This window comes from Aotus nancymaae, unplaced genomic scaffold, assembly GCF_030222135.1.
Source record: "Aotus nancymaae isolate 86718 unplaced genomic scaffold, 86718_ANA_hifiasm-v0.15.2.pri h1tg000028l, whole genome shotgun sequence".
In the NCBI taxonomy this organism is placed as follows: Eukaryota; Metazoa; Chordata; class Mammalia; order Primates; family Aotidae; genus Aotus; species Aotus nancymaae.
This window is the reverse complement of record NW_026988441.1, coordinates 9539708-9563639: the sequence shown is the minus strand read 5'-3', so window position 1 is coordinate 9563639 and position 23932 is coordinate 9539708. Positions and strand designations below refer to the sequence as shown.

The window sequence follows — 23932 nt, the reverse complement described above, 5'->3', positions numbered from 1 at the left end:
CTGAGGCAGGAGAATTGCCTGAACCCAGGAGGCGGAGGTTGCGGTGAGCCGAGATTGCGCCATTGCACTCCAGCCTGGGTAACAAGAGTGAAACTCCGTCTCAAAAAAAGAAAAAAATACAAAAATTAGCAAGTTATGGTGGTGGGCCTGTAATCCCAGCTACTCAGGAGGCTGAAGCAGGAGAATTGCTTGAACCCAGGAGGCAGAGGTTGCAGTGAGCTGAGATCGTGCTATTATATCCTAGCCTGGCAACAGAGCAAGATTAAAAAAAGAAGATGAAGATGAAGACGAAGAAGAAGGAGGAGGAGAAGGATGAGGAGGAGAGGAGGAAGAAGGAAGAAGAATGAGGAGGAGGAGGAGGAAGAGGGGGAAGGGGAGGAGGAGGAAGGGGGAGAAGGAGAGGAGGAAGAAGGAAGAAGAATGAGGAGGAGGGGGAGGAGGGGGAGGGGGAGAGGAGGAGGAAGGGGGGAGAAGGAGGAGGAGGGGGAGGAGGAGGGGGAGGAGGGGGAGGATGGGGAGGGGGAGGAGGAGGAGGAGGGGGAGGAGGAGGAAGAGGGGAAGGGGAGGAGGAGGAAGAGGGGGAGGGGGGGGAGGAGGAGGGGGAGGAGGGGGAGGAGGAGAGGAGGAAGAAGGAAGAATGAGGAGGAGGAAGAGGGGGAGAGGGAGGAAGAGGGGGAGAAGCAGGAGGAGGAGGGGGAGGAGGGGGAGGAGAAGGAGGAGGGGGAGGAGGAAGAGGGGGAGGAGGAGGAGGAAGAGGGGGAGAAGGAGGAGGAGGGGGGAGGAGGATGAGGAGGGGGAGGGGGGAGGGGGAGAGAAGGGGGAGAAGGGGGAGGGGGAGGAGGAGGAGGGGGAGCAGAAGAAGAAAGGGCTTCTTTCACTGCTTTGCCAAAAATAGTAATCACAATGACGAGCCTGTATTGAGTCAAAACAGAATCAAAGAGAAGAAAGTCAATTTCTGTGCAATCTACTTTTATTTATAAAGGAAAGTTTCCCTATTTTGTTTATAAACAGTAAACCAGTGCTGTATGAAGGCACTTAATTGGGGAGAGGTGGGGCAGGGATCCTGGTGGAGACCAGTGTTTCCCACCTAGACCCTGAGACTGCTGGGAGAGCTGGAGGCAGCTGCGACTCCCAGGCATATCCAGGGGTGTGGTCACCCATCCCAGGCTCTGCTGGGCAGGTGGCTGGCTTGCTGGGGGATGTGGTGGTGGGGTAGGCATCAGAGGCACTTTGGACGGGATCTGATTTGGCAAAACGGAGTGGTTTCCTGTCCCCAGTGATTTCCAGCCCTTCCTGGATCTCCCAAGGCTAAGGCAGATTCCTAAATTTAAGGCTGGGGTTCTCCTTCCCTGGACTTCCGGGGGAGAACAGAGAACCAGTGGCGAGGACCACCACCAGCAGGGCGAGGGGTGCAGATAAAGGAAGCAGAAAACGGAGCGGGAGGTCTGCAGTGAAGGCAGGAATGCTTGTTTCTGTCGGGCTCAGAAACCTCCTTCTATCCTGCTAGACTTTATTCCTTTGAGGCTTCACCCTGGGGAAGAGCTGGGGAGACACAGGATCTTCATACATCAGGAGCTCCCACCTCCCCATCACACACCCAAAGCCACCGCCTGTCTCAATCCTCTCACCCCTTCCTAAGGGGACTCTCTCAGCATCTCCCAAACTGCTCCAGAATCCAAGTTCTATGTCACCTCCAAGAATCAGATGGAAACTTCCAATCAGAGCCTCCACTGATGACATGGGATATTCCCAGTCTCTCCTACAGCCACAAGGAGAAGCCCACCTCTCTCTAACACCTTGGTTGTCTTTTTAGGTCCCACTTCCATATTAAAAAAAAAAAAACCCTCTCAGGGCTGGGCATGGCGGCTCACGACTGTTGTAATCCCAGCACTTTGGGACACCGAGGCGGGCAGATGACCTGAGCTCAGGAGTTCAAGATAGCCTGGGCAATAAATTTTTTGTCTTTTTGTCTATTAAAAAGACAAAAAATTAGCTAGGCTTGGAGGTGCATGCCTGTAATCCCAGCTACTTGGGAGGCTGAGGCAGGAGAATCACTTGAATCTGGGAGGCAGAGGTTGCAGGGAGCTGAGATCACGCCATTGCACTCCAGCCTGGCAACAGAGCCGAGGCAGTGTCTCAAAAAACAAAAAACAGCTGGGTGAAGTGGCTCATGCCTGTAATCCCAGCGCTTTGGGAAGCCAAAGCAGGTGGATCACCTGAGGTCAGGAGTTCGAGACCAGCCTGGTTAACATGGTGAAACTGCATCTCTACTAAAAATACAAAAAAATTAGCTGGTCATGGTGGCATGCGCCTGTAGTTCCAGCTATTTGGGAGGCTGAGGTAGGAGAATTGCTTGAACGCAGGAGGCAGAGGTTGCAGTGAGCCGAGATTACGCCACTGCACTCCAGCCTGGGCAACAGAGCAAGACTCCATCTCAAAAAAAAAAAAAAAAAAAAATCTGGCAAGGCGAGGTTGCTCATGCCTATAATCCCAGCACTTTGGGAGGCCAAGGAGGGATGATCACAGGGTCAAGAGATAGAGATCATCCTGGCCAACACGGTGAAACCCTGTCTCTACTAAACATACAAAAATTAGCCAGGCGTGGTGGCACAAGCCTGTAGTCCCAGCTGCTTGGGAGGCTGAGGCAGGAATAAGCCCGGGAGGCAGAGGTTGCAGTGAGTCGAGATTGTACCACTGCACTCCAGCCCAAGCGACAGCAAGACTCTTTCTCAAAAAAAAAAAAAAAAGCTTCCTCTCCACCTGTAACACACTTGTAAGCGACATTTTTTTTTTAAAAAAAAGACGGGTTTCACCATGTTGGTCAGGCTGGTCTTGAACTCCTGACCTCAGGTGATCTGCCCGCCTTGGTCTCCAAAATGCTTGGATTACAGGTGTGAGCCACCATGCCCAGCCATTTTTTTTTTTTTTTTTTTAGACACAGTCTCTGTCACCCAGGCTGGAGTGCTAGTAGCACCATCAGGGCTCACTGCAGCCTCAATCTCCCAGGCTCAAGTGACTCTCCTGCCTCAGCCTCCTGAGTAGCCAGGACTATAGGCGTGAGCCATTACACCCCGCTAATTTTTCACCTTTTTTTGTGGAGATAGGGTCTCCTTATGTTGCCTAGGCTGGTCTCAAACTCTTGAGCTCAAGTGATTTGCCTACCTTGGCCTCCCAAAGTGCTGGGATTACAGGCATGAGCCACTGCTCCCAGCCTTTTTCTTTCCTCTTTTTTTTTTTTTTTTTTTTTTTTTTTTGAGATGGAGTTTCACTCTTATTGACCAGGCTGGAGTGCAGTGCATGACCTCAGCTCACTGCTATCTCCACCTCCCAGGTTCAAGCAATTCTCCTGTGTCAGCCTCCTGAGTAGATGGGATTATAGCATGCCATCATGCCCAGCTAATTTTTTGTATTTTTAGTAGAGACAGGGTATCACCATGTTGGCCAGGCTGGTCTCGAACTCCTAACTTCAGGTGATCCGCCTGCCTTAGTCTCCAAAAGTGGTGGGATTACAGGCGTGAGCCACTGAGTCTGGCCCACTCTCAGCCTTAATCTACAATTATTTAACTCCACCCACCATCATTAAAATGGTATTTTTCGGCTGGGCGCAGCGGCTTATGCCTGTAATCCCAGCACTTTGGGAGGCAGAGATGGGTGGATCACCTGAGGTTGGGAGTCCAAGACCAGCCTGACCAACATGGAGAAACCCTGTCTCTACTAAATAAATACAAAATTAGCCAGGTGTGGTGACACATGCCTGTCATCCCAGCTACTTGGGAGGCTGAGGCAGGAGAATAACTTGAACCTGGAAGGCGGAGGTTTCAGTGAGCCAAGATCACACCATGGCACTCCAGCCTGGGTAACAAGAGCGAAACCGTCTCAAAAATAAATAAATAAAATGGGATTCTTCTTCATCAATTCCCTTGGCTAAAATGGATTATTCTTTGACCTCTCCACCCATACAATCAGGGATGATAATAAAAACATTGGATTGAGCAGAAACCAATCAAATAATTGGTAAGGCAGTATTGATGAGCATCCTACATGCTGACAGCTCTATAAAGGGCTCTTCCAGCCAGATGCGGTGGCTCACACCTGTAATCCCAGCACTTTGGGAGCCCGAGGCAGGCAGGTCACCTGACGTCAGGAGTTCAAAACCAGCCTGGCCAACATGGCAAAATCTCGTCTCTACTAAAAATACAAAAATTAGCTGGGCATGGTGGTGGACGCCTGTAATCCCAGCTACCTGGGAGGCTGAGGCAGGAGAATTGCTTGAGCCTGGGAGGTGGAGGTTGCAGTGAGCAGAGATGGCGCCACTGCACTCCAGCCTGGGCGACAGAGCGAGATTCTGTCTCAGAAAAAAAAATAAATTATTAAAATAATAAATAAATAAATAAAAAATAAAATAAAGGCCTCTTCCTCACCTACTCCCCTAACTATAATGAACCCTCCCTTACCCCTAATATTACTATTAAATATAATGTAATTTTTTTACATTAAATACCTTTTCCTCTCCTCCCCATGACCAATAATGGGCTTTTCTGACCTCCCTCACCCATTTTGTCTCTTACCCCCTCTTTTTCCCGTGGGATCATCCTATTCCCTAAACAACCGTCAGGAGGTTCCCACGACACCTCCCCTGGGCTCACCCCGAAGTAGTTCCGCGGCACGTAGCCCTCCTGGCCATGCAGAGAGGCCCACCACCAGTCGGTCTCCTCTGGCCCGTCCCTCCGCAGCACAGTGACCGACTCGCCCTCGCGGAAGGACAGCTCGTCCCCGAACTCGGCGCTGTAGTCCCAGAGAGCGTACACCGCCCCGCCATTCATCAGCCCCATACTCTGCTCCACATCTGAAACATGCCAGGGAAGGGAAGGTGAGAGCTCGGCCCAGGGGGCCCAGGAGCAGGGGCCATGTGGGGACAGGGACAGGCCCTGAAATTTGGCGCCTGTCCCAGCAGGGGGCTGAATCCCCTGAAATGTTGTGTGTGCCCATGGCCGCAGATGGGAGCCGGAGCTGGAGTCAGATGCTGGGACTGGCAGTCTGGAGCATTTCAAGGATACTGGGGGAGGCATCCAGATGGGCCACCCACTCCTCAGTCAGGGTCGGTGGCCCCCATTTCTTTTTCTTTTTTCTTTTTGCAGACGAGTCTCACTCTGTTGCCCAGGCTGGAGTGCAATGGCATGATCTCGGCTCACTGCAACCTCTGCCTCCCAGGTTCAAGCAATTCTCCTGCCTCAGCCTCCCAAGTAGCTGGGATTACAGGCGCCTGCCACCACACCTGGCTAATTTTTATATTTTTCGTAGAGACAGAGTTTCACCATGTTGGCCAGGTTGGTCTCGAACTCCTGACCTCAGGTGATCTGCCTGCGTCGGCCTCCCACAGTGCTGGGATTACAGGTAGGATTCCTTCCTGTACATTGCTGAATCTCCCTGTCAACCCTAGAGGTCCAGTCTTTTGCCCTACCCTGGAGCTCAGCTTATGTGGCACAGTCCTTGTGGAAGATTCCAACTTCCTTGAATGATATGGTCCTACTTTCCACCTTTAAGTGGGCTCATCTGCCTCTTCTTCTTTTTTTTTTTTTTTTGAGACAAGGTCTCACTCCACCACTCAGGCTGTGGGAGTGCAGTGGTGAGGTCAAGCTCACTGCAGCCTCGAACTTTCAGATTCAAGCAATCTTCCTGCCTCAGACTCTTCCTGAGTATTTTATTATTATTATTAAATATTTTGTAGGCCAGGTGCAGTGGCTCACATCTGTAATCACAGCACTTCGGGAGGCCAAGGCAGGCAGATCATCTGAGGCCAGGAGTTCAAGACTAGCCTGGCCAACATGGTGAAACCCTGTCTCTACTAAAAAAAAGAAAAAAATTAGCTAGGCATGGTGGCATGTGCCTTGTAATCCTAGCTACTCGGGAGCCTGAGGCGGGAGAATCGCCTTCACCCAGGAGGCAAAGATTGCAGTGAGCTATTGTGCCATTGCACTCCAGCCTGGGCAATAGGGTGAGATTCTGTGTCGTAAATAAATAAATAAATATAAATATTTCGTAGAGGTCAGGCATGGTGGCTCACACCTGTAATTCTAGCACTTTGGAAGGCCAAGGCGGGCAGACTGCCTGAGCTCAGGAGTTCGGGATCAGCCTGGGCAACATGGCAAAACCCTGTCTCTACTGAAAAATATAAAAAATTAGCCGGGCATGGTGGCGAGCACCTGTAGTCCTAGCTACTCAAGAGGCTGAGGCAGAATTGCTTACACCCAGGAGCCAGAAGTTGCTGAGATCGCGCCACTGCACTCCAGCTTGGGAGACAGATCGAGACTCCGTCTCAAAAATAATAAATAAATACATATTTTGTAGAGACGGGGAAGGGAGGTGGTCTCCCTATGTTGCCTTGGCTGGTCTTGAACTCCTAGTCTCAAGCCATCCTAACGTCTAGGCCTCCCAAATTGCTGGGATTACAGGTGTGAGCCACTGTGCCGAGTTCGTCGCCCCCTTTCTAGATGGTGCCGTCCAACACCACTGCCTTCCCCCAAGTAATGGAGCCTCCAAAGAGGTTGTAATGACATCTCCGGATCGTAGAACCCACCTGAACTTCCTCCCAATTTCAGCGCGTAATCTCTATTGAGAACTTAGTCCCTGGGTCGGCCAGCCATGTTGGCTCACACCTATAATCCTAGCACTCTGGGAGGCTGAGAATGGAGGATCGCTTGAGCCCAGGACTTTGAAAACAGCCTGAGCAACATAGGGAAATGCCATCTCTAGGAAAGAAAGAACTCAGCCCCCTTCCGGAGGGTGCAGTAGGTCACCGCACTCCTCCTCTGCAGGGGTCAGTGGTTCAGTTCCCTTCATTCTAGTTTCTCCTGCTTTCATGCCCAGGTGTATTGTCCAATTTTTTTTTTTTTTCTGAGACACGCTGGAGTGCAGTGGCGTGATCTTGGCTCACTGCAACTTCTGCCTCCAGGGTCCAAGTGATTCTCCTGCCTCAACCTCTCGAGTAGCTGGGATTACAGGCGTGTGCCACCACGCCCAAAATTTTTGTATTTTTAGTAGAGATGGGGTTTCACCATGTTGGTCAGGCTGGTCTTGAACTCCTGACCTCGTGATCTGCCTGCCTCGGCCTCCCATCACCCTGTGATGACAGGCGTGAGCCACTGCGCCTGGCCAGTGTTGTTCAATCTTTACTTCACTTTCCCAGCCTCGTGTGTCTGAGGCAGGCAGGGCAGGACATCTCACAGGTTCCACCTACCTGTGACAAAGGTGTAACAACCCACCCCCTCGTCCCACGGTTCCCCGTTCAGGGAATGGTTTGTACCTCTCCAGGTAGTACAGTTCCTGCCTGCCCCAGCTCACCTATAAGGCAGGTATTCCCCCACGCCTCTCACTCATTTTCTGTCGTAGGTGGCACAGCCCAATGTCCTGTAGCCTGACCAGGCTCACCTTTCAAATATATAACCCTCTGTCTCACTCCCAAGTCCCGACTCTCACTCCAACTCTGTGAATTTCCTCACCCAAACTGAGATACAACTTGCTCCTCCAGGTGTGAATACAGCCTGGGCACGATCCCCAGGGTGCAGCCTACTTTGCCCCGCCCTTTGGGGAACCAGGCGCTGTAACCTGTCCCCTGGAGAGATAGGGTACAGCCTCTTGTATTCCTACAGGCCCCTTTCGGGCAGCTGTAGCCTGCTTACCTACCAGGCCTGTGGCAATGCCTCTCCAAGTGCCAGAGCCCACCTGCCCAGAGCTCTACGCCAGGTAGATAGAAACGTCCAGCTTCCCACCCCTGCAGATGCCAAAGGTGAGCAGAACAATCTCCACAGCGAGGCTCCTCCCCAAAGATGCCCAGCTCGCATGGCACAGCCTCCATCTCCCCTTCTCCCTTAGGGGGGCACAGTCCCCCACCCCTGCAGGCAGTCCATCCCTGCTCTCCCTCCTCCTCTGCAATCCTGCCACGGGGTTGGTACGGCCCCCACATCCTCCTCTCCCAAGTGGGGGGTGGTTGCGCCCCTCCCCGCGCCTGCGCACCCGCCAGGTAGGCACCCAGGCGCCACAGCCCTGCCTCGCACCTGCCAGGTAGGTGGCGCAGTCAGTATAACCCTCGCGGTACGGGTCGCACTTCTCGAAGGCGGTGGCGCCGTCGCTGAGCGTGGTGGCGAAGATCGCAGCGCCGTGCTGCACCAGCGCCATGCAGATGACTGTGTCGTTGCAGGACGCCGCGCAGTGCAGGGGTGTCCTAGGCGTGGGGGTGGGGGGTTGCGGGGAGCGATGCGTGAGAGGCCCGCGCGTCCGCCCACGGGGGACCCAGCCCACCGCGCGGGTCGGGGCTCACCAGCCGTGGCTGTCGGGGGAGTTGACATTGGCACCCGCGGTGATGAGGAAGTCCACAATTGAGTAGTTGGCGCCGCAGATGGCGTTGTGCAGGGCGGTGATGCCCTCCTCGTTGGGCTGGCTCGGGTCGTTCATCTGAGTGCACCGGGGGAGGGGGAAGACTCAGTCCCGCGGCTGGCATCCTGGCATCCGGCCGCCCCCGCCGCCCCCACCTCCCGCTCAGCAGCGCTCACCTCCTTCACCGCCTGCTGTACCACTTCCAGCTCCCCGCTCAGCGCCGCGTCCAGGAGCAGCACCAGAGGGTTGAGGCGCGCGCGGCGGGCCTTGCGCGGGGAGCCCGCCTTCCGCAGCACCGAGCGCATCTCCTGGGGGACAGGGCGTGGAGTTCAGTAACTTGGAGGGATTGTTAGTATATCCATGACCTAGAGGTGGAAACAGAGGTCCAGGGACCGTGGCACCCATCTAAACAGGAGGAGGGCTGGGATTCACTAGGAGTGGTGGGGGAGGGGGTGCCTCCGTCTCCTCCTAGAGCCTCCAGTTCCCTGCCATAGACAGGGAATCCTGTGATTTGAGAATCTTGAGCCCTGAAACTTGAGAGAAAGCTGGGGGACCATGGGATTGGTGGCAAAGTAATTCTATAAGTTCAAAACAATGATTGTGGAACCAGTTACTCAATTCACACACAGGCTCACATTTCTTTTGTTAATAATACATGCAATAAGGCACACCTGACAAAACGTTACCAGGTGTGTTAATTCCAGATGTTTGGAATTTGAGTATTGTATTATTCCTTGTGCTTTCTTTCTTTCTTTGTCTCCCTTTGCAGGCTGGAGTGCAGTGCAGTGGCGTTAACTTGGCTCACTGCAACCTCCGCCTCCCAGGTTCAAGCGATTCTCCTGCCTCAGCCTCCCAAGTAGCTGGGATTACAAGTATGTGCCATCATACCTGTCTGATTTTTTTATTTTTAGTAGAGACAGGTTTCACCATGTTGCCCAGGATGGTCTTGAACTCCTGAGCTCAGGTGATCCACCCATCTCAGCCTCCCAAAATGCTAGAATTACAGGTGGGAGCCACTGCACCCAGCCTCATGTGCTTTCTTATTTTTAATTTTCCTCCTATAAGATTCATTTATTCTGGTCTGGGCGAGGTGGCTCACTGCTCTAATTCCAGCACTTTGGGAGGTTGAGGTGGGAGGATCACTTGAGCCCAGGAGTTTAAGAACAGCCTGGGCAATACAGTGAGACCCAGTCTCTACAAAAAATAAAAATTTAGCCTGACATGGTGGTGCACACCTGTGCTCCCAGCTACTTTGGAGGCTGAGGCAGGAGGGCTGCTTGAACGGAATGACACTGCACTGTAGCCTGGGCAACAAGGAAGACCCAGTCTCAAAAGAAAAAAAAATGCATTTATTTATCCAAGTGTGTGGATGCATAGCATTTGTGATTCTGGTCTTTGCTCTTTCCAGAGTTTCTGTGATTTTAAGATTCTGGAATTCATAGATCCCAACAGCCTATGAATCCAAAATTCCCAGATGCTCGATCACTCCAACATGTTGTGACTGTAGAAATGCTAGGTTGTGCTATTTCAAACCGCTGAGGGGTCAGGACTTTGCAATCCCGAGATTCTATGATTGAGAACTTTCATATTTTTCCATTAGAATTTCATTTCAAAAGACTAGAAGGAAATGGCTGGGCACAATAGCTCATGCCTGTAATCCCAGCACTTTGGAAGGCTGAGGAGGGTGGATCACCTGCAGTCAGGAGTTCAAGACCAGCCCAGCTAACAAGGTGAAACCCTGTCTATACTAACAATACAAAAATTAGCTGGGCGTGGTGGTGCACACTTGTAATCCCAGCTACTCAGGAGGCTGAGGCACGAGAATCACTTGAACCTAGGAGGTGGAAGTTACAGTGAGCTGAGATGGCGCCACTGCACTACAGCCTGGATGACAGAGCGACTCCATCTCAAAAAACGACAACAAACTAGAAGGAAATACTTAAAATGTCAATAATGGTACTCTGTGAGTGGTGTGATTTTATTCTTCTATTTTTGTTTATATTCCCCAAGCTCTCTGTGGTGCTGGTGTATTTCTTTATAGTGGAAAGTGTTAATTTAAAATATAATTCTTAGCTGGGCACAGTGGCTCTTGCCTGGTTTGAGACCAGCGTGGGCAACATAGTGAGACCCATCTTTACAAAAAATGTTAAAAATTTCTGGGATTCAGAACATGTCTGGTCCTAAATTATAAAAATTAAAAAAAAAAAAAAGAGGCCAGAGGCAGTGGTTCATGCCTATAATCTCAGCACTTTGGGAGTCCGAGGCAGGTGGATCACAAGGTCGAGAGATCGAGACCATCCTGGTCAACACGGTGAAACCCCGTCTCTACTAAAAATACAAAAAATTAGCTGGGCATGGTGGCACGTGCCTGTAGTCCCAGCTACTCGGGAGGCTGAGGCAGGAGAATTGCTTGAACCCAGGAGGCGGAGGCTGCGGTGAGCCGAGATCGCGCCATTGCACTCCAGCCTGGGTAACAAGAGCGAAACTCCGTCTCAAAAAAAAAAAAAGAAAAAATAATTATCCGGGAGTGGCGGTGCATAGCTGTAGTCCCAGCTATGGGGGAGGGAGGCTGAGGCATGAGGCTCAGTTGAGCCCAGGAGGCGGAGGCTGCAGTGAGACATGATCTTGCCACCACACTTCAGCCTGGGCCACAGACTGAGACTCTGTCTCAATAATAATAATCATAATAATGCCCAGAACTTAAAATATAATTTTAAAAAAAAACCTCCACTACAACATATCAGTGCATGAATTTGTGATTTTATAATTCAAAATATGAGCATCTTTAATTGTCAAATTTGGTAACTTCAACAATTAGTAATAATCATTCCATGATACTATAATTTTTTTTTTTTTAAGAGATGGAGTCTTGCTCTGTCGCCCAGGCTGGAGTATAGTGGCTCAATCTCAGCTCACCGCAACTTCCACCTCCCTGGGTCAAGCAATTCTCCTGCTTCAGCCTCCCGAGTAGGTGGGACTATGGGTGCACACTGCCACGGCTGGCTAATTTCTTTTGTATCTTAGCAGAGACAGGGTTTCACCATGTTGGCCAGGCTGGTCTTCAACTCCTGACCTCGTGATCCACCCGCCTCGGCCTCCCAAAGTGCTAGGATTATAGGCATGTGCCACCACGCCTGGCTAATTTTTGTATTTTTGGTAGAGACGGGGTTTCACCATGTTGGCCAGGCTGGTCTTCAACTCCTGACCTCGTAATCCATCCGCCTCGGCCTCCCAAAGTTCTAGGATTACAGGCATGTGCCACCGTGCCTGGCCAAGATTAAATACATTGATGTAGTGCATAATACCTGGCACATAACTGCTAACTGCTATTACCGTTGTCACCACTGGAACAGCAGATGGTCTCCTGCTGATCTTGGTCACACCCAGCCTGACACTCACTTTTTAAGAGAGAGTGAGTCCAGGCACAGTGGCTCACGCCTGTAATCCCAGCACTTTGGGAGGCTGAGGCGGATGGATCACTTGAGGTCAGGAGTTTGAGACCAGCCTGGCCAACATGGTGAAACACCATCTCTACTAAAAATACCAAAATTAGCTGGATGTGGTGGTGCATGCTTGTAATCCCAGCTACTTGGGAAACTAAGGCAGGAGGATCTTGAACCTGGGAGGCAGAGGTTGCAATGAGCTGAGATCAAGCCACTGCACTCCAGCCTGGGTGGTGGAGCAAGACTCTGCCTGAAAAAAAAATAGAGGAGAAAGCAGAGCAGACACAAGAGACTGTGTCTGGAGACAGACAGGGAGAGAAGAGAGGGTGACTGCTCTGATTCGGCAAAGACTTCTCAGTCCCAGAATGCACTCACTGTTGTGCCAAGACTCAGTCATGTCCAGGTGTAAGACTTGAGATTGCAGAAGGAATGCCCGGGGCAGGGCACAGGCACAGGTTATTGGAGAGAAGGAGCAGAGAAAATCTCCATGTGGCCAAGACTCCCGCAGGCCTTCCAGATACTCACACACAGCTATGCCTAGATTAAAGACTACATTTCCCAGCACCCCTTGCAGCGGGGCTCCTGGCCAGTGAGAGAGAGCAGAGTGATGTGTGGAACTCCCAGGTTCTGCCTGAAATGGGAAAGGGCACTTTCTCTTTTTCCTTCTCTCTTCCTGGCTGGAGGGCAGACTTGGTGACAGCCATCTAGGACCATGAAGGTACACACGCCCCCGATAGATGGCAGAGCCCCAGGTAGAGACAGCCTGGGTCCTGACTCCAGTGAGCTGCCTACAGTCCTGGGCTGCAAACTCCTGGACTTTTACTCAAAAGAGGAGAAAACTTAGATCTCATCTAAGCCACTGTATTTGGGGGGCTCTTTGCTACAGCCCCTGAATCCACATAGCAAACATACCCCGGTTTCCTCTTGTATTACTTACCATGTTCTGTGGCTGCTCTGGTGGGCTGCTCTGGGGCGGGGTGGGGGGTGGGATGGGAGCTGGTGGGGCAGGAGCAGGGGGACCTGCCCTGGCCTCAGATCCCTCAGTGATTGGGGACAGCTCTGGCTCCAGCCCCCCAGGCCCTGGCCCCCCATGGCGATGGAAGAGGCGGCTGATGATCTGCTGGTACTGTTTCTTGTGGGTAGGGGGCAGGGCCACGGCAGGGGCCTGCTCCATGGAGCCCCTGCGTTTGAGGGGCCGGGGAATCTCGGCCAGCACCCGTGCCACCTCCTCCAGCTCGGGCACTGACTGTGCCTCGGGTGGCAGCGCTGGCTGAAGCCTCGTGGGGCTGAGGGGCCTTGCTACGGTGCCTTCATCCACATCGCCCGCCTCCAGCGCTGGTGTCAGCAGCCCTTCTAGCTCCGGCTCAGGCTCCAGCTCGGTGGGGGGCTTGGGGGGTCCTAGCCGGAACAAGAGCCCCATCAGAGGACAGGTGGATATACGACCAGTACCTGATTTTCTGTGTGACCTCAGGGAAGTTCCTTGCCCTCTCTGGGCTACACTTTCCTTGGGCTGTGAATAATAAACAATTATGATGCCTCCCATTTATTAAGCAGTTCGTACGTGTGTGTGCCAGGCACTTTACATGCCTACCTTATTGTAATCTCACTCCTGCCTTGTGAGGTAGATAGAGTGCCATCTCCATATTACTGAAAGGGCATCTGGGCCTCAGAGAGGACGAGTCAGTTGCCCAAAGCTATGCAGTCGGGACTTGAACTCAGTTCTGGCTGACTCTAGAATCTACTTCTACCAACCATGATAGATGTGACTTTCTAAGATCCTAAGAATTTCCTCTCCTAACATCTCAGGCAGAAAACTCCAGCAGGAAGTAGAATCCTGGTGTTTAATGATTTCCTCTCTGTCTTACTGACTCTGCCAGCAAAGCAGGTGGAAATAAAAATATGCATTATTGGATGAGTGCAGTGGCTCACGCCTGTCATTTCAGGACTTTGGAAGGCTGAGGCAGCAGATCTCTTGAGGTGAGTCTGAGACCTCACAATGTTGGCAGCAACATTGTGAAACCCCGTCTCTACTAAAAATTAAAAAAAAATTAGCTGGGCATGGTGGCACATGCCTGTAATCCCAGCTACTCAGGAGGCTAAGGCACAGGAATAGATTAAACCCAGGAGGCGGAGGTTGCAGTGAGCTGAAAAAATATATATATACACATACATACACATACACACACACACACACACACACACAAACACACACATTGTATATATAATATACATATTTATATATAGTATGTATATACATATAAATAACACACACACATAGCTGGGCACAGTGGGTCATGCTTGTAATCCCAGTACTCTGGGAAGCCGAGATGGGTGGGTCATCTGAGGTCAGGGGTTCAAGACCAGCCTGGCCAACGTGACAAAACTCCATCTCTACTAAAAATATGAAAAATTAGTCAGGTGTGGTGGCACATGCCTGTAATCCCAGCTACTTGGGAAGCTGAGGCAGGAGAATCGCTTGAACCTAGGAGGTGGAGGTTGCAGTGAGCTGAAATCGTGCCATTGCACTGCAGCCTGGACAATAAGAGTGAAACTTCATCTCAAAACACACATACACACACACACACACACACAATTTCATTGAATCCCGATCACAATTCTATAGGGTAGATATTATTAATCTGTTTTCACAGATGGGAAAACAGAGATTCAGACAAGTTATTTATCCTCAGTCACACAGCAAGTCAGCAGTGAAGAGAGACTCAAGCCCAAAACATTAATAAATTATTATAAGTAATATGGTAGGTATTTATTTGAGACTGGATCTCACTCTGTCGCCAGGCTGGAGTGCAGTGGCGCTATCAGCTCATTGCAGCCTAGGTCTCGCAGGCTCAAATGATCCTCCCACCTCAGACTCCTGAGTAGCTGGGACTACAGGCGCCCACTACCATGCCTGGCAGGTTTTTTGTACTTTTATTTTTAGTATTTTTTTAAAATTTCCTGGAGTTACTGCTTTGTTCGTGAGGTCTGATATTTTTAGTATTTTGTTTGTTTTTTGAGATGGAGTCTCACTCTTTCACCAGGATGGAGTGCAGTGGTGCAATCTCAGCTCACTACAACCTCCACCTCCCAGGTTCAAGTGATTCTCCTGCCTCAGCCTCCCGAGTAGCTGGGATTACAGGTTCGTGCCACCATGACCAGCTAATTTTTGTATTTCTAGTAGAGATGGGGTTTCACCGTGTTGGCCAGGATGGTCTCAATCTCTTGACCTCGTGATCCACCCAACTCTGCCTACCAAAGTGCTGGCATTGCAGGCGTGAGCCACCGCGCCCAGCCTAGCAAAGACTATTTTATAAAAGTTTCAGTATGTTGCCCAGGCTGGTCTTCAACTCCTGAGCTCAAGCAGTCCTACCTATGTTAGTCTCCCAAAGTGCCGGGATTACAAGCATGAGCCACAGCGCCTGGCTAATATAGTAGCTATTCATAGCTTACGCTACATATCAGATCCTATTTATTTACTTATTTTTGAGACAGAGTCTCACTCTGTCACTTGGGCTGGAGTGCAGTGGCACGATCTTGGCTCACTGCAACCTCCGCCTCCCTGGTTCAAGGGAGTCTCCTGCCTCAACCTCCTGAGTAGCTGGGACTACAGTCGTGAGCCACCACGCCCAGCTAATTTCTTTTCTTTTCTTTTTTTTTGTGTGTTTTTGGTAGAGATGGATTTTGCCATGTTGGCCAGGCTGGTCTCAAACTCCTGGCCTCAAGTGATCTGCTCGCCTCGACCTCTCAAAGTGGTGAGATTACAGGTGTAAGACGCTGCACCTGGCCCATCAGGTGCTGTTTTAGGACTTTGTATGCATTTAATAGCATATGTCAATAAGATAGATTCTATCATTATTTGCCCTTTTTTTTTTTTTTTGAGACAGAGTCTGGCTCTGTTGCCCAGGCTGGAATGCAGTGGTGTGATCTCGGCTCATTGCAACCTCCGCCTCCTGGGTTCAAGGGACTCTCCTGCCTCAGCCTATTGAGTAGCTGGGACTACAGGCACCTGCCACCACACCTGGCTAATTTTTGTATTTTTAGTGAGACAGGGTTTCACCACATTGGCCAGGCTGGTCTCGAACTCCTGACCTTGTGATCCACCTGCCTCAGCCTCCCAAAGTCCTGGGATTAGAGGCGTGAGCCATGTGCCCAGCCCATTATTTGCCTTTTACACTCAAGAAAATCAAGGCCCAAAGAGGTTAAGTGACTTGCCCAAGGTCACACAGTGTGGAACCAGGCAGTCTGGCTTCAGGGTCCACACTTAACCTTTGCGCTACCCCCCTGGCCCCTACCCAAAACCAAGCTTGCCTGGCCTAGCTCTCTGCAGGACAGTCCCTGGAAACTGGGCTCTGATCTCCCTGCCTCCCCAGGGCTGGGCTGGTCCCCCTGCCATTTGTTCTCCCGTCACTCAGCCCTCCAGGGCCCTCATTGCTGACTTACCTTCGTTCACAGGGGGCCATGTCTGTTGGGGAGGCTGGGGGGCTGGGGTAGGGGGTTGTGGCTGAGGCTGTGGGGGCAGCTGGGGCTGCGGTTGTGGCTGGGCCTGTGGTTGTGGCTGGGGCTGGGGGGGCAGCTTAGGTGGGGGTGCTCGGGTGAAGAGGGGGGACCCAGGGAGCATGGCGCGGCTGGCCCCCTGCTCCCAGAAGGCATTCTGCAGCTTGAAGATCATGCTGAGGGGGATGGGACGCTGGCGCTGGGCCGCGCGGGGCTGGGGGCTGGAGGGGGGCATGGGGATGCGGCTGACGGGCTGCCAGCTGCGAGGCAAGGTGCCCGACGATCCCGGGGAGCCCAGCGAGCGGCGGTAGCTGCCTGTGTCTGAACGCCGGTCGCTGGCCAGAGGGGAGACCTTGTAATTGCGCGGAAGGGTGGCGCTGGTGAGGTTGTCCTGGGGAAGAGGGAAAGGAGAAGGGGATCGGGTGAGAGACGGAGGGTGGAGGGAAGGTAAGGACAAAAAGCGAGACGAGAGAGGAGGTGAGGGAAGCCCTGGGAGTGAGGGAGAAGAAACGGTGAGGAAGGGGCAGAAACCCAGCACAGTGAAGCGAGAGCGTGGGAAAGGGCGCCCAGACCCAGATCGCAGCCATAAGCAGGAGACTGGCCGTGACCCCGCTCCCCAACCTTGCCCAGCCCCTCCTCCCCAAGCGTCTTCTCCCCAAGCGTCTTGTCTCCTCACCTTGCCGGTGCCCCCCAGTCCATCCAGGCTGCTCTCCCTCCAAGGCAACAGCTGCAGGCTCGGCGAGGCGGGCCGTGCAAAGACGTCCAGGCCTGCGGGGCCGGTATCGTTAGGGTCTGGGGGGCCGCCTCTGCTCCGGGTCCTCCACTCCCCGGGCCTCCACCACTCACGTTCATAGCTCGCTGTCTGCGAAGACTTCTTCTCGTACGCCACGTCCAGGTCAGACTCGTTCCAGGCTTTCGGGGGCCGCCGGCGCAGCGTCAGGTCGTCTGGGGAGAAGTTTTCAGTGAAGATGAGACGGGACGGGTGGCAAGCCCCGGATCCCGCCCGCTTCGGCCCGCCAGTCGGTCCCCGGGTTCACCTTGCGCGCGCAGAGGCGGGGCAAAGGCGCTACTACCCGCGCCTAGTAGGTGGCTCCCGAAGGCAGGCGCGTCGTAGGCAGTGGCAGCGGGGCGCGGTGACGGCCCGCGCTCGGGGAAGAAGACCTGGGGCCCCTCCGCCAAGGGGCTGCCGCGGGGGGAGCCTGCGCGGCCCAGGAAGTCGAAAGGTGTAGCGGGACCCTGCTGGCGGAGTGGGCCGGGCCCGGGCCGCGGGGAGGGTGCACGGCCGAGGGAGCTGCCTGCACCATCGAAGGCGCGGGGCCGGGGCGAGGGCGCGCGGTCCAGGCTGCCGTAGGCGTCCGGCTGCAGGTAGAGCGGGGTGCGCGGCGACGACGGACGGCCCTTGGGGGACAGTGGTCTGTAGGGGTGCAGGGTTGGGGCACTCTCTGATCGTCCGAACGGGGTGTCTGCGCCTTCGGTGGCCGCCTTCCGGGGGGACCCTCGGCTGCCAAAGGGCTCAGGGATCGGGCTGGAGCTGTACCTGGGCGGCTGTGGGAAGGCCAGGACATTGACAGATCAAAGGAGACATTCGTGGAAGGGTTGATGTGTGTGTGTATGTGGGGGGGGGGGGTGTCAAGAGAGGTCACCAGAGGTCAATCTAGAATCCAGGCAGAGAGCGCAAGTGAGGAGTGGTGGGGAGGCAGCCTGAATCAGGGCCGTGGCTAGCCGGGTTACTCTGTGTCGCCTTTATGCCGCTTAGGTTAACGCTCCTTTCCTCCTGAGGGTCCTGATAGATGTCTGCCTCCACTGGTCCCCTCTTCTCTTGTTCTCTTTCTTTCTTTTTCTTTCTTTCTTTTCTCTCTCTCTTCCTCTTTCTCTCTCCCCTTCCTTCCTTCCTTTCCTCCCTCCTTCCCTCTCTCCCTCCCTCCTTTTTTCCTTCCTTCCTTCCTTCTTTCTTTCCAGAGTCTTGCTCTGTCACCCAGGCTGGAGTGCAGTGGCATGATCTCAATTCACTGCAACCTCCGCCTCCCGGGTTCAAGCAATTCTCCTGCCTCAGCCACCTGAGTAGCTGGGACTACAGGCGCCCGCCACCACTACACCCGGCTAATTTTTGTAATTTTAGTAGAGATGGGGTTTCACCATGTCAGCTAGGATGGTCTCTATCTCCTGACCTCAAACGATCCACCTGCCTCGGCCTCCCAAAGTGCTGAGATAACAGGCGTGAGCCACCGTGCCTGGCCAAATTTTTTAAAAAGTATTTGTAGACGCTGGTCTCGAACTCTTAGGCTCAAGCAATTCTCTTGCCTTGGCCTTCCAAAGTGCTGGGAGTCCAGGCCTGAGCCATCCCACTCCAAAGTGCTGGGATTCCAGGCCTGGTCCCCTTTTTTCAAGTTCCCTTGAAGAGCCCACAGCCTGCATAACTGCATGGGGCAGTCTTGTCTGAAATCCAGGCCTCTGGTCTGGGGTGCCGAGAGAAGCTGGCTTTGGAGGTCAAGGTGGGGGACCAGGCTTACCCTAGAAGGGGCTCCGGCCTGCGGGCCAGTAGGCGCGGGAGAGTCTGACCACAGCGACTCCAGCTGCTTGGTCAGTTCATCCACCTTGGCCGCCGCCGTGTCCAGCTCCATCTGCTTCAGATCCATGTGCTTCATGGCCAGCGCTGGAGAGTCGGAAGTGGAGGTAAGGGCCGGGCCTCCTGGCAGGGGCCGGCCTCAACATCCCCAGCCCGCTGCCTAGGGCCCCCGATCCGCTAGCACCGCCCCCTACCCCAGCTCACATTGGAAGTTCAGGTCCAGAAAGTCCCGCGCGCTCTGGAATGCCTCGCTGTCCATGGTGCCAGCCGGAGCGGGCGCCTGCATGGTGAGGAGGGAGGAGGAGGGAGGGAGCCGGCTAAGACTCCGCCCCTCTAGACCCCACCCTCAGGGAGCCGGGCGCCCTCGGGAGCTGGACCACGCCTTTACTCGGTTCCTCCCCCCCCCCCCCCCGGAAGCCCTATACACTTCACCTTCACCTGGCTGGGGAGTCCAAACTCCTCCAGAGCCAAGTCCATGCGCCACGGAGAAGTCCAAACCCGGTCTAAAGGCTCCGGAAAATTCACTCTCTCTCTCTTTTTTCCTTTTACCTGGTCCAAAGGCTCCGGATAATTCACTTCTCTTTTTTTTTTTTTTTTTTTTTTTTTGAGACGGAGTCTCTCGCTCTGTCACCCAGGCTGGAGTGCAGTACTGCAATCTCGGCTCATTGCAACCTTCTCCTCCTGGGTTCAAGCGATTCTCCTGCCTCAGCCTTCCGAGTAGCTGAAACTACCAGTGTGCGCCACCACGCCCGGCTAATTTTTGTATTTTTAGTAGACACGGGGTTTTAACATGTTGGCCAGGCTGGTCCTGAATTCCTGACCTCAGGTGATTCATCCACCTCAGCCTCCCAAAGTTGTGGGATTACAGGTGTGAGCCACCGCGCCTGGCCGTGTCCATCTCTTTATCTCGGTCCTAAGAAGACCTGAATCATTCCTTCAACAATTATCTATTAATCACCCACAATGTGCCAGGAAACATAGGATGAAATAACTATGAGTTACTGAATGTTTACTAGGGACCAGGTGGCACTGTGCTAGATCCTGTTTTTTGTTTGTTTGTTTGTGCATTTTGTTTTGTTTTTGAGATGGAATCTCACTCTGTCACCAAGCTGGAGTGCAATGATGCGATCTCAGCTCACTGCAACCTTCAACTCCCTGGTTCAAGCGATTCTCCTGCCTCAGCCTCCCGAGTAGCTAGGATTACACCCATGTGCCACCGTGCCCGGCTAATCTTTGTATTTTCAGTAGAGATGGGGTTTCACTATGTTGGCCAGGATGGTCTCGATCTCCTGACCTCGTGATCTGCCCTTGTTAGCCTCCCAAAGTGCTGGGATTACCGCGCCCGGCCGTGTTTCTGTTTTGTTTTTTAATAATAAATTCTGCTGTCTGCTGTGTACTAGACCCCATGCCTACTGTTTGGGGTATAATATAGTATAAACAATAACCAGCCAGGCACGGTGGCTCACACCTATAACCCCAGCACTTTGGAAGGCCGAGGTGGACAGATCGCTTGAGGCCACGAGTTAGGGACCAGCCTGGTTAACATGGTGAAATCCCATCTCTACAAAAAATACAAAAGTTAGCTGGGCATGGTGGCATGTGCCTGTAATACTCAGGAAGCAGAGGCACAAGCCAGATCTGGGTGCGGTGACTCACTCCCAGCACTCTGGGAGGCCGAGGTGGGCAGATCACCTGAGGTGGGAAGTCTGAGACTAGCCTGACCAACATGGTGAAACTGCGTCTCTACTAAAAATACAAAATTATCAGGGTGTAGTGGCACACACCTGTAATCCCAGCTACTTGGGAGGCTGAGGCAGGAGAATCACTTGAATGGGAAGCAGTGAGCAGAGATTGCACCACTGGACTCTAGCCGGGGCAACAAGAGCAAAACTCTGTCTCAAAAAAAAAAAAAAGAAAGAAAAAGTACGGCTCAGAAACATGTATTCAAGGTCACCCTGCAAGAAGTTGGTAGTAATGGGTTTCACACCTGGATCCAACTTATTCTGGGTCATCTCCACCAGATTAGAGGGGTCCCAGAGGGAAGTGACTGCTCGGCTTCCTCTCCCTAGGGTCCCCATCCAGTGGAGGTCTGGCTCTCACTGATCCATCGTTACCAAGAGGAAAAGGGAGGTGGCTGGGGCGGAGGGGTCGCTGTGGTCACTGGCCCAGTGGGAGGGAGCTAGGCCGCCAGGAACCAGTCAGGCCGGCACCATCCCTATCCCATGCTAGCCACCACGCCCGCCAGCTCTTCCACCTCCCTGCTGCAACCACCGCTTAGCTCTGGCAGTACAGGCAGCCAGGCAGCCTGGGGCATGCTGATACCCGCCTCTGTTTGGAAAGCTGGAGGAGCAGAACCTGTTCGGGCTGGTGGCTCATTTGGATGAACAGGGAGTGTGTGACCTTGGGTGTTGAGTCCTCTCTACTCCCTGGGCCTCAGTCTCCCCAATAGTGAAAGAGGAAGGCAAATCAGGTTTTTTTTTGTTTTTGAGATAGGGTCTCACTCTGTCACCCAGGCTGCAATTGTGACCCACTGCTGCCTCTCAACCGCCCAGCTCAACTGATCCTCCCACCTCAGCCTCCTGAGTCGCTGAGACTACAGGTACAGGCTTGCACCACCACAGCCAGCTAATTTTTAAAAATTTTTCTGTAGAGCCAGGGGTCTCGCTTTGTTGCTCAGGCTGGTCTTGAACTCCTGGGCTCAAGCGATCCACCCGCTTCAGCCTCCCAAAGTGCTGAGATTACAGGCAGGAGCCAACACACCTGGCCAAACCAGCTATTCTGAGAGGTCCCTTTAATCTCTATGAGCCCTAGACTCTGAAACTGTAAGAACTTTAGGAGTGTAACTAACGTTCTACAGCGCCTAAATCCCTCAACTCAAGAGTCTATTGTTGGAAAGTTCTGAGTCCAAGAGTCTACCTTTGGAACATTCTAGAATTCTCCAATTTGTCTAACCCAGACTTCTGTCTTTCTGCATCATATTTTACCTATCCCAGGATTGCACTGCTCTGGAAATCTAGATGGATGATATAGTGGGGCTGGTAAAAGCATGGGTAACAAGTCAGACTTCAAGATTTTAAATCTGAGGGCCGGGTGTGGTAGCTTCTGCCTGTGATCCTTGCACTTTGGGAGGCTGAGGTGTGAGGATCGCTTGAGGCCAGGAGTTTAAGAACAACTTGGAGCCGGGCGCGGTGGCTCAAGCCTGTAATCCCAGCACTTTGGGAGGCCGAGGCGGGTGGATCACGAGGTCAAGAGATCGAGACCATCCTGGTCAACGTGGTGAAACTCCGTCTCTACTAATACAAAAAATTAGCTGGGCATGGTGGCATGTGCCTGTAATCCCAGCTACTCAGGAGGCTGAGGCAGGAGAATTGCCTGAACCCAGGAGGCGGAGGTTGCGGTGAGCCGAGATCGCGCCATTGCACTCCAGCCTGCCTGGGTAACAAGAGCGAAACTCCGTCTCAAAAAAAAAAGAACAACTTGGACAATACAGTGAGACCCTATTTCTTAAAAAAAAAAAATAATAATAATCAAATAATCAAATCTGGCAGCACCACTGTCCAACCCTGAAAATAGTACCTCAGTTTTCTAATCTGTAAAATGGGGATAAATAACAGTTCACTTCATAGGACTACTGTAAGAATCCACCTGGTCAGAAGGTGCAGGAAGAATTCAGGGCTCTGAGAATTAAGGACTTAGGAAGAAGAGACTACAGAAATCAAAACTCGAACATTTAGAATTTCGGAGATACACAAGAAATACTTTGTTAAGTGTCTGTTAAAACAGATAAATGGCTCCCTTCCCTTCCCCTCTCCTCCCCTCTCTCCTCCTTCCCCCCTCGGAAAAAGAAAAAAAAAAAAAAAAAAAAAAAAAACAAAACAAAAAAACAGATAAATGAGCAAGTCTGTGCAGCCTCTAATTCAGGCATTCCGTCAGTAAGTGACCTTTTTTTTAAAGTTCTCTTTCGCACCTGTGCTCAGGCTGGTCTCAAACTCCTAGCCTCGTGCCACCCTCCCCGTCTCAATCGCCCAAAGTGTTGGGCTCACAGGCGTGAGCTACGGCGCCACGATCCCCAAATTTCTAAGATTCTCAGATTCCATGCTGACACCCTCTGGCTCTAAGGAAATGCCAACCCAGGGTGTGGGACCGTCCTGGGGACAGGCGGTCGGGACGTCGTGGTCGCCAGGGGGCGCCCAGGTCACGCCCCGACCCCCGCCGGGTGGGCGGACTGCGCCTGAGCTCAGGCCCGGGGAATGCGCAGCGGGCCCGGGCAGGTGCCTCACATCCCGCGGCGAGGGAGCGGGGCCGGGCGGGGTACAAGGGCGGGGCGCGGGGGTGGCGAGGACCGGGTGTCTTTCCCCAGGCCTCTGCCCCTGACCTCCGCCTCTGAGTCCTCTCCCCTGGGCTTCCCTGCAACTCTAGCTCCGAGCCCTCCCGCGGGCTCCCGTCCACCCACAGGTACTCTCCCCTGGGATCCTCTCTCCGCAGCACCCCGGCTCTCCTTCCCTGGCCTCCTCTGCACCCCAGCCAGGTTCTTTAGGGCAAAGGATCCTGTGGACTTGCTGGAGGAGTCATCTTTAGTAGCAACCGGGTCAGAGAGCCAGACTGAGCTGGGAACATCGAGGTCGAGCTTCGACAGCCCTTTCCGGTCACATTGAATCTGGGGGACTCCCCTGTCTCGGGGACTAGGCTTCCTCCTTTGTGGCCGTCTATGGAATGCGCTAAGGCCATCCCGCTCCAAGCCTCTACTCGGGCTTGTTATTTAGCTCCTCTGTGCCTCAGTTTCCTCATGTGTACCATGGGAAGAATTAATACCTTCACCTCAAAGGGGTATGAGGATTGAGTGACATAATTTATAAGCAGTAATTAGAATAATGCAGTGCGTGAAATACAGTTCACACATACAGGATCCTCATTACCAGATGTCCTTGGCTGTTCATTATCATAACACAGGGTCTGGCAACAGAGTGAGAGGTCAAGACGCAACGTGATTGTTTTTTTTTCCTCCCCAAAAGGGCCCTTTCAACTGTTTCTGACATCCTAAAAGCCCTGAGTTCTG

At 52.9% G+C, this 23932-nt stretch overlaps 1 protein-coding gene across 1 annotated transcript; it reads right to left on the bottom strand.

Annotated features, from left to right (window-relative positions):
• Positions 1-958: 958 nt before the first annotated feature.
• On the bottom strand, positions 959-20711 carry PPP1R13L (protein phosphatase 1 regulatory subunit 13 like). Its single transcript, XM_064381171.1, has 13 exons — positions 19315-20711; positions 19081-19156; positions 18821-18963; positions 17348-17855; positions 17157-17255; positions 16987-17078; positions 16257-16701; positions 12754-13214; positions 8550-8681; positions 8318-8451; positions 8055-8221; positions 4647-4846; positions 959-1542 (listed from the first exon to the last, which is right to left on the bottom strand). Exons 1-13 carry the CDS (start codon positions 19351-19353, stop codon positions 1504-1506), a joined length of 2535 nt encoding a protein of 844 aa, XP_064237241.1. The 5' UTR covers positions 19354-20711; the 3' UTR covers positions 959-1503.
• Positions 20712-23932: the final 3221 nt, after the last annotated feature.

Coding starts and splice junctions, on each gene's coding strand:
- PPP1R13L (XM_064381171.1), bottom strand. CDS start 19,353: ATGGACTTGGCTCTGGAGGAGTTTGGACTCCCCAGCCAG. Junction 13,215..16,256: donor ATGGCCCCCTGTGAACGAAG/GTAAGTCAGCAA, acceptor TGTTCCGGCTAG/GACCCCCCAAGCCCCCCACC. Junction 4,847..8,054: donor CTGCGCCACCTACCTGGCAG/GTGCGAGGCAGG, acceptor GGCATGTTTCAG/ATGTGGAGCAGAGTATGGGG.